Below are 10,206 nucleotides of genomic sequence, written 5' to 3'. Positions count from 1 at the left end.
ATTGGAAGAACCGAAAACTTAACACACAAACACTTTTTGCACAAAAGCAGTGAGATCGACAGCGAAATCGAAATGTGAAGAAAACTTGTGGAATCAAACACAATAAAATTATTACTATCGACGCGAAAACATACGTGTATGTATACTCGCAACATTTTCGATAATCTGGTGTACGAACACATACACACACATACACAGACACACACAAAAGAAACTCGATTTCTATTCATTTTTTCCACTAAATTACCAATTTTCACACACATACACACATTTCCGTTTCTCCGTAACGACGATTTTTCCGGTTTTGTTTTTCTCGCCACCGGCAAACTAAACAAAAACCAGAAAAAAAAAACTCATAATAACATAAATTTCATTTTCGATTCATTCACAGAATCTTTGCATTTTTCGCCGACGTTTTGACTAATTGTTGTGAATGAATATACTAAAACAAAATGATGAGATCCCCCCTCCAAAAAACGAAAAGAAACAAAGAATGAAAACCAAAAAACAAACATCGTGTTATCATTCGAATTTCTGTTATTTTGTATTGAATTCACAACACATGAAAACATAAAGAAATCTCTCATTCGAAAATGAACATAATTATACATACATTATCTCTATCTTAAAAATTAAGGATAAAAAAATGATGAAAAAAATACCAAAAAAAAAATTACAACAAAAAAAACGGAGCAACACGATGATGACCCAAAAAATAATCATTCAAATAAAAAAAAAACTATTAAATAAATTGCAAAAAAAATTACGGCTTTCATTTGGATGATATCTAAGTTTGAAAACAAATAACAACTAAAACCTAAGAGAAATACACAGACAAAAAAACACTAATGTAATGTAAAAACTGTATTGTTTTATTTTCTCAATATATAAATAAAGTTTTTAAAATCGTAAAGTCTTGACTTCTATATTCATGGCCTTTTTTTTCTTTTTATACATTTTTCTTCTGAAATTACAGAATACATTTCGACGCCCTGTCTCGTTTGTCAACCATAGTTGTCAACGAATGATTTAGCGAACGCGGCTATTGCTTTATTCTTTTCTATCTAAAGCCTTTAAAAAATTATTTTTCAAACATGAATAATATATTAAATTACAGGATTTTCCTTCCTCTTTCCAACGAATATATACACTTTGCTGATTATGAAGACTTCGGCAGATAAATTGACGTCTGAAAGTTTCGAACGGTAAAATGTTCGTTAAATTAGCGAACGATAGTTTTCCAATGTTCGAATGTCAATTTATCTACCTAGGTCTTCAAAATCAGCAAAGTGTATATATTCATTGGAAAGAGGAAGTAAAAATCTTTAATTTGATATATTATTCATATTTAAAAAAATATTTTTTCAAGGCTTTAGATAGAAAAGAATGAAGCGATAGCTGCGTTCGCTAAATCGTTCGTTGACAACTATGTTGTCAACTTCACATTCAACAAATTTTCCATGATTTCATCAAAAGCTGTTGTCGAATCTCTTTTTTGTAAGATTGCACAATGTGCATTGGGGACCAACTAAGATTATCACGCGTTTTTCAGATGACAAAATCTATTTCTATGATTTGAATAATAATGAAATCTACGGAATTTCAAGTAGTAATTGGCAACATCGTACCAATTATGATATTCGTTACATTTAATAACGAAACTCTTGTGAATAAAATTATTTTCAAATATTACACAAACAATGAAAAATGAGTAGATGTTCAACAATCCGAATTCACCTCTAATGAGAGTTGTATTCATTTGTTATCCTGGTGCGAATTGATTTAAATTTCTAGAACACCGCGTTATTCATTGGTGTTCTTTTTCCTTATATGTTTTATCGTGGGAAGAAGTCACATTTTGGATATGAATGTGTGTGCTGTGCATATTGATTTCCAGCAGTTTGACACAATCAAAAGAAGTGGGAAAAATAGACGCGAAAATTTGCTTAGAGACCAGCTAAAATGATTCGTGGATCTTTGGTGGCTGATGAACTGCATTCATCATTTAAGTTTGCAATAAAATCGCAATTGAATTCTACTTACGTCACCATCGATGACAGCATTGATGACTGGTTGATCTTACAAAGTGTACGCAGCTGCTTTCAAAAATACTGACATAAATCCAAATTTAATTGCATAGTATTGCAATGCATACTTCTTTTCGAATGCATCCAAATTTGTTTTATGGAATTCCATGATTACACTGCCGATAAATAAGAGACATTCACAATATCAAGCTACGGTGCTGGTTAAAATGATACAGAGTATTGGAGAATTTTTGAGTTAGAAATTTACTAAATGTATTTTAATGCATAGCTCTCAAAGGAAAATAACAGAATATTTCGCTGTGGAACCGTTAAACCGTTCAAACATTTGAGAACATTCAACATTTTTCTTTCCATGCCACAATACACCTCATTTACAACGTACTACAAAAGTCATTCTAGTTTGTAAGGAAACCATGCATGATTGTTGTTCTGGCTGATTGTGCGAGTCAAAATGTATAAAAGAACCTCTTTGTTGACATTTCAATCGTGTTCACACACTTGTTGACATGATTTTGCGTGTTTCAAAATAAGCAAAACCGCTATTCTCAGCAACAGAATCAAAGTTTATACACAGCGCACAGTCTACGTCGTCAGCATGTACGCTACAAATACATCGGCAATGCCGGTATAAGTTTCATTGGAATCAAATACGCAAAAGATTATTCAAACGAAGTTTTTTTTCCCAATCAACATCAATGTTGCGGACTTGACGCACACAAAGACGATGTACGGTTAACGCAAACAAATACTCACCAGCATCTCGAGTGTATTCGTCGCAACGACAGCGTGGAGATACTAGAGGATTTCTACTGCGTTTTTGACGTACGAACACACTTACACCGAATCACTTGCTGCTGTTTTCTCCCTGCGAATCTACATGTATTTCCATGTAACGTCAGTCGTTGTTGGTGCTTCGCCTTGAGTTTACGAAAAGAACGCAATTAGAACCGAAAATCCAAAGCAAACAAAGCGTTAATTGTCATTTTTTTTTAAATTTCAAAGGTAAGTGATACATAGACTTTTTGATTTTAATTTCATTTACGAGTTTTAGTGAAGTGATTTTGATGAAAATTATGAAGTTAATTTTGTGTTTGATAAAAAAAAAAAACCAATTGAATAACAAAAGTAGTGAAGAAAAAAAAACTATCGAAACACGTTAGCATTCAGATGTTTTATTCATTTCGTTATTTTAGGTTGTGAAATTGCGCAGTGCAATTCGTCGATACACATTCCAAAAGCAACATCAATCATCAGACAAATGGCTCCAAAGCGTAAACGAATGAAGCTCGAGGAGGCGGCGGCTCAGGAATTGGAAGATGTGCCAGTCGAATACAAAGAAACGCCAGAGGTGCCAAAGCGAAAGCAAAAAGTGTTTCTCGAGACGCTCAATGATGACTGCATTTACACAATTCTTGGGAAATTGTCGTTGAGCAATCTCTGTGCCGTGTCAAAGACATGCCGACGTCTGCACACATTGGCATCGAATCAATTCATGCGTTGCCACAAATCGAAGGTCATGACGATCAAGGATGTCACGGAAAATGGGGATTTGGTGGTGCCACAAAAAGAAGAAGAATACATCCGTTGCTTCGCAAAGAGCATGGAAAATGTGACATTCGGTCGATTGCTGGCAAAGAAGGCAACTCTACGAGAAGTGAACAAAGCATATCACTTCAAGAAGACCGACACAATGGCACCGATCAAAATACTGCGCATTGATAACTGGGCTCGTGGCTTACGAATGTCACATCGTCCGGCACTGGCAAAATTGGTGAATGGCGTCGAATCGATTACCGTTTCGAATACAAAAGTGTATGGTGATCTCAACGCGTGTCTGTTACAGCACATCCCAGACATGAAGCGGTTGACATTGTGCCAGCAATTCGAGGAGAAACCAGGCGATGCAACAATCAACTGGATGCAACAAATCTACCCGAAATTGGAATACTTTGCATGGCATGCGAACTCCGAATTGCCGGTGGCTGAAGCAAAGCAATTGTTGAAGCTCAATCCAAACATCAGCTTCTTTTCGTTGTACACAAAGTCACGCAACACACTCCGTCGCCTGATGGACGAACAAATTCACATCAATGAGCTGTACGTTGACGTCATGCGCACCGATATACCGGCAATTTTCAACGATTTACACGATTTGTGCGAACAACGATTCTGCGACCGATTGCATTTGAAGTTTTCCGACTTCACTCGGCACACGCTCACCAATAAAATGGATCAATTGATTCTGCTTGGACCGTACATCGAAGGTCTATATTTCGAAAAGATCGGTATTGATGGCAACTTCGCACGAACCATCAACACATTTGATCAGCTGAAAGTATTGCAACTGAACATCGCGGTGAATGCAAGCCTGCTGTCAAAAGCATTGAGCCTCCAAGAGATTTTCGCTTACTGGGGCGTCAACAGCCAAAATTTCAAGAGCTATCAAGAGGCCATGCTTATGTATGCCGCAAATACGCCAACGCTGAAGAAAATTTATTTGCGCAACAATTCGCAGCTGTTCGATCGATTCAATTTTGATGTACTGAATTTGGTTCGCCAAAAACTGGACGGAGCCCGCAAACTGAAAATCTACTTCAAATCAGAAGAATGCGAATTCACCGGCAAATTGAACGATGTCAACTGCGATTTCGATATGGTTGAAGTTATGCGCGTTGAAACAGAACACGTTGCCAATCCATTGATCACCGAGTACTTGACCACCAGACAGCTATCAACAGAAAATAACTCATACATGCAGTACAAGTATGGCCGTTACTAAGCCCAAGATTTATTTACTTTGATGATTTTTTTGTTGACAGAGAAAAAACCATTTTAAGTAGACAGTATTATACGTAAAGATACGTACTCAATTTACGCATTGAATTTTTTTGTGTGAACGTTAAATTAGCCGATAAGACATGGATATAGGAATATGTTTTTGTTATTCTCCAAGAGAGAGAGAAAAGTATCATATTTTCATCGATTCACAAATGAATGAACAAATTCAATCATTCTTTCGAAACTACTTGTGTACTCAATAATAAACTCGACAAATATATAGTTGAATAATAAGAGCCTTCAAAATAATACTGATTTTGTTCACAGGCAATACATTTATGACGAATATAAATAAAACATTCATAAACTCAAAATACAATGCAATCCTTTGTCATGAAATTCACCATGTTGTTTCATTTGAACTCTAATCAATGTGTTGGGTAGAGAGTTTTTGTTCGCTCATTTTTGGGACGAGGCATTCAAATTCCAAACTTCGATGTTTCTGTGCGATAGATTCAAAGAAGATGTTTGGATAGTTTTCAATGGAAACAAAGGTATGTAAAAAAACTAAACGGTATGGAAATAACGATTGTCAGCTTGAATTTCAGTGTAGCTTAGCAAAGTTATTTACTTGATGAAGACTTGAAATGGATTCAAATTGACAATGGACATAAAAATCTATATTTAGTCAGAATATTTTATTTTCATCAGAAAAAAAAATAATAAAAAATCTGGGTAGCAAACTATCAGAATTCTTCTATCTCAACCAAAATTACAATGAAAATGCGAAATAATTCTAAATTTTCGTATATTTTAAGGGCGTAACTATGATTTTCTCATAAAGGCATTTGAAATTGTGCATCTGTTAAAAATGAAACATATGTCTAAACGAATACACACACATTTCGCCGCTTCTCCACATGCACAGTACACACATGTATACGCGACGAATGCTGTGAATGTCCCATACGCGATATGTGCACATACACAGATGCTTCAGTCTCAATCAACATTTTCTAGCAGTCGGACGTATCTTCTGATTGTGACTCTAACATCCTTTTACCAGATGCAAGATGGCGTCCGTTGTTTTTCAACAATTCCATCTACACCATCTCTGAGTAAGTATCCCTTCTGAAAATTATGGAATAATCGAGATTAAAATGATAATTTCAAACCGGAAACATTGGTTTTAATTTTAAATACTCAAAAACCGAAACAAAGTGATTTCAGTGCATACAATCGCATAGATTTGTTTACAGAACGATTACACATACGTTCGCTGTGGATTTACACACATGCGCACGGCATACATAACATATATCGACAATTCCACACGAAATCAGGGAAGAGTTGTAATGCGGGGTCGCCGAATTGGCTGAAAATTGGCTTGGAGTTTTGTTTTCGATAGAAAATGAGAAAACCAAAATCTTAGGCCCTTATTTTTTAGCGAAACAAATTAAAAATATACCAATTTGCTAACCATTTTTGGCTCAATTCAGCGTTTTATATAGAAATTGGTCTGAAAAACGGTCATTTTGTAGGGGAGGTACTTTAAATTTGCGTAATTCGATACTTTTATGTTGGAAAACTGCTATTTATTTTCGAAAATAATGGGGGTCTGTGAACAATAAAACACCCATTTTCTTGTATTTTGGTCTCAAATCGACTTTGTCATTGAAAAATTCACTCAAAATGAAGATTTTAGATATAAAACGCTTAGATATAGAAAAAGCGTTCGATTCAATTTGGCATGACGGTTTGATATACAAGCTCATTAAAATGAAACTTCCATTATATTTAACTAAAATGATCAATGCCTTTATCCGCAACAGAAAATTCGCTGTTCATGTGAACAACTGTGTATCGCACGAAGTTAACATTCCGGCGGGTTTAGCTCAGGGTACATGCATTTCCCCAATTCTATACGCATTGTTTGTGGCTGATTTGCCGGTTTCAAATAACACTCAGGCCGCCTTATATGCGGACGATACGGCGGTGTACACATCGGCCAAACAAACAAAAACAATCATCAATCGTCTGAATGAATCATTTTCGTCACTACAAAAATACTTTGATCAATGGAAAATAAAAATTAATACAGCCAAAACACAGGCCATTCTATTCCCATTCGACAACAAAAGAAGACGTCAGCCATCTACTACACTCAAAAATGGACCACACACTATCGAATTCACCGGAGCGGTGAAGTACCTCGGAGTCACATTCGATTCAAAGCTGCTTTTTACCGATCGCATAGGTAACAGCATCGACCGAGCCAATAAATGCTTCCGTGCCCTATATTCCATACTTGCACCATACTCCCATCTATCGACTGCAAACAAAACACTTATATACACGTGCGTCATCCGCCATATTCTAACTTACGGTTGCCAAGTTTGGTCATCCGCAGCAACCACACATTTAAAGAAATTTCAAATATTACAAAATAAAATAATCAAAACTATTTTTAATTTACATCGACGCACGCCGACTGTAATGCTTGAAGAAATAACGGGCATCTGCCCCTTCCATAAAGTAATTGATACATTAAACATTAACTTTATTGAAAACTGTCAATCATCAGATTACAATCTGATTCGGGAAATAGATTTAATGTAAATTGTAAACAAATGTCATACTTATTCCATAGAGTCCGGGATCTAATCCCATCAAATATTATATTTTTATTTTTATTCTTATTTTATTTATTTATATGAAAAAAAAGACAAAAAAAAACCATACCAAAAAAATTTTTAAAACCAGTAAACTCAGTCATATTGTGGTTTTTCATCGATTTTCATCGATTTTCCACAAACACAATCCCAATTTTCACAATTATATTAATTAATATCCACCGTAGACCATAAGAAAAATTTCATATGTTGTATAGTCGAAAGACTGATTCTCATAGCCTCAAAACATATTCACTGTATAAACAAAAGAAAGATCATTCGTAATAAACATTCAAACATTCAGATATAAAACGCTGAATTGAGCCAAAAATTGTTAGCAAATTGATATATTTTTATTGGTTTCGCTAAAAAAATAAAAGTCATTCACGATTGAATGCAGAATAGGGCATTTTTGAAGCAAAAAAAGTGTTTGTATTGCGAGTTGAAAACATCTTCTGGAACAGGGCCATTTTTCAGGCCCTTCAGGCAGAGTTAAGATAGCTTTAGATCGATTTATCGTCTAAAATTACGTGCAAATAGAATCATGACATTCCATTATAGGTGAGTTTTCTATGCCATAAATGTGATTTTGTATGTAGATTTCAACCATTCGCTTGTTCTAGATGAAATGTCGATTTCGGACCAAATTTATAGGTAAACCGATGTGCAAAAGGTCAAATTTTCATGGATTTTGGCGAAAAATAGCAGTTCTCTTAGATCAAAATGTCGTAGAAGGCCATTTTGACCGTTTTCCCCACAAAAACGGTGAAAAATGACATATGATTCACCTGCCGAGGTCAATTACACGAATTCAATCCTATTATTACACGGAATTTTATTTTCTTATCTGAAGCAGCGTGACATGAGCTATCTTTGAACGCGAAAAAATCGACAAAAAACATACATATATTTGAGATATTTCACTTTTTATAATTTGAACCCATTTTTGGGAGCCCCAACGGGTCAAAGGGAGTGGGTCACTAGGCAGTTTTTGTAACCCCATCGATTCCCTTTTTAACGGTACCAGTGGTTTGGCAATGTGTTAACAACTTCTTAGTTAGATTTCAGTTGGCGCAAACCCATTTTTTCGATTTTTCGAATTTTTCGGAAAATTTACACTGGATGAAATCGAAAATGTGGGCCACTTACAGGCTCAAGATTTTGGTTTCTTCATTTTCTATCGAAAACAAAACTCCAAGCCAGTTTTCAGCCAATTCAGCGACCCCACATTACAACTCTTCTCTGATCTCGTGTGGAATTGCCGATATGTAATCTCGTTTTGAACTGCCAAACATTGTTTTGTTGTTCAGAGCGCCAAATTTCAACTAATTTCGTTGTAAGAAACTGAGAAGTAATTAAAACTTAACTTTTTCCCCGTTTTTTACAGAAAACAATCATTCTCATTTTCGAAAAATCATAAAACATTCATTTTTTGACGAATCTCATCGAAAAAATGATAGAGAAAAAAACCGAAAATTGGGAAAAAAAATATTGTAAACTTTTGCATGGAGATGATGCTGGGGGTTTCGAACTCGGTTTAGAATGTAACTACGCTTTACTACCAAATATCCTATGGCTAATACGACATCTAACATTGAAAGCAACAACAACATTCAAAGCGGTGCTCTTAATCTACGTTTGCCGAGTCGTCAACCACGCCACCACCAGATCCCCGAGAATATTTGCGACGAAAATACGTTTTAACATCTCTGTCGAAAACACTGTGCATTCATGAATGCCGTGACGTACTTACGCACTCGCACATCGAGTGAAATCTGCCGGCGGAGAAATAACAGCTAATGAATGAACGCATTAACATCACAGCAAAGATCTTTCATCGGCAGAAAGCAAAAAAAAAACTTTGTGTTTTACTTTGGATTGAAATATTTACATATCTATCGATGCAGTACATGCCTAATATCAATGTTGATGTCATAGTTTGTAATTGTGAATTTGAACAATAAACGCAAAGTTTTCAATATTGTTTTGTTTTATTAACCAAAAGTATTAGTTCATGCTATTGCATGAATTCATGAAATATAAAAAATTTCGCGAGCCGTTTCTGATTTCAGTGGTGAAAAAGTGATTTCGTCAAATGTGAACGTTGAGTTTGAATTAGTTTTTGTTTTGGTTTTGATGCGTTCGACCATCGCACACATACACAAACACGATTCAATTCAACCAACGCCGCACCGACTCACGTCAACGTATGACAAACGCTGTCATATAAGCATATGCATTCATACATACATTGGCTTAGTTGCCAAATCAAACCAAAACAAACTACGCGGCACACATTGTTTGTTCATAATTTTTGATTTTGTACAAAATTCCACGAAATTTTTCATTACTTTTTGTTTTTATTTGAATAAAAGGTAAGTAGTATTACATGAGTTGTACTGGAAAAAGTTTAATGTGAAGGATTTAAATTTAAATTAGTGTAACCACTCAACAAATAATACAAAGAAAAGCCGTTTTGCTTTGACCAATTGGAATTTCTTAGTCATATCCATCAAATTTGTTCAAAATTGCCATAAAAAATTTAAAAACATATGTAACTACATATGAAAATCATATCATGAACGAAAAAGAAAATGAAACTTGAACAAATTTAGAATTTAAAATATTTTTGAAAGTTTATTCGAATTTCACAATAGCCTGAAATGTAATGTAATAATGTGTAAACAATGATTAGTAATAATTGATTA

General features: G+C 34.9%; 1 protein-coding gene and 1 long non-coding RNA gene across 2 annotated transcripts; both read left to right on the top strand.

Annotated features, from left to right (window-relative positions):
* Nucleotides 1–2,830: 2,830 nt before the first annotated feature.
* Nucleotides 2,831–5,225, top strand: LOC129574873 (uncharacterized). The gene is made up of 2 exons (XM_055457411.1): nt 2,831–3,050; nt 3,242–5,225. The coding sequence occupies exon 2, from the start codon at nt 3,307–3,309 to the stop codon at nt 4,825–4,827; it is 1,521 nt and encodes a 506-aa protein (XP_055313386.1). The 5' UTR covers nt 2,831–3,050; nt 3,242–3,306; the 3' UTR covers nt 4,828–5,225.
* A 367-nt stretch (nt 5,226–5,592) lies between these two features.
* On the top strand, nt 5,593–9,477 carry LOC129574872 (uncharacterized). Its single transcript, XR_008688739.1, has 2 exons — nt 5,593–5,944; nt 8,886–9,477. It is a non-coding gene; the product is annotated as an uncharacterized LOC129574872 (long non-coding RNA).
* The last annotated feature ends 729 nt before the right edge of the window (nt 9,478–10,206 follow it).

This window comes from Sitodiplosis mosellana, unplaced genomic scaffold (genome assembly GCF_009176505.1).
Source record: "Sitodiplosis mosellana isolate CC-2019 unplaced genomic scaffold, AAFC_SMos_1.0 Smas_scaffold_6165, whole genome shotgun sequence".
Lineage (NCBI taxonomy): Eukaryota > Metazoa > Arthropoda > Insecta > Diptera > Cecidomyiidae > Sitodiplosis > Sitodiplosis mosellana.
The sequence above is the reverse complement of the archived record's forward strand: the minus strand, read 5'-3'. Positions and strand labels throughout refer to the sequence as shown.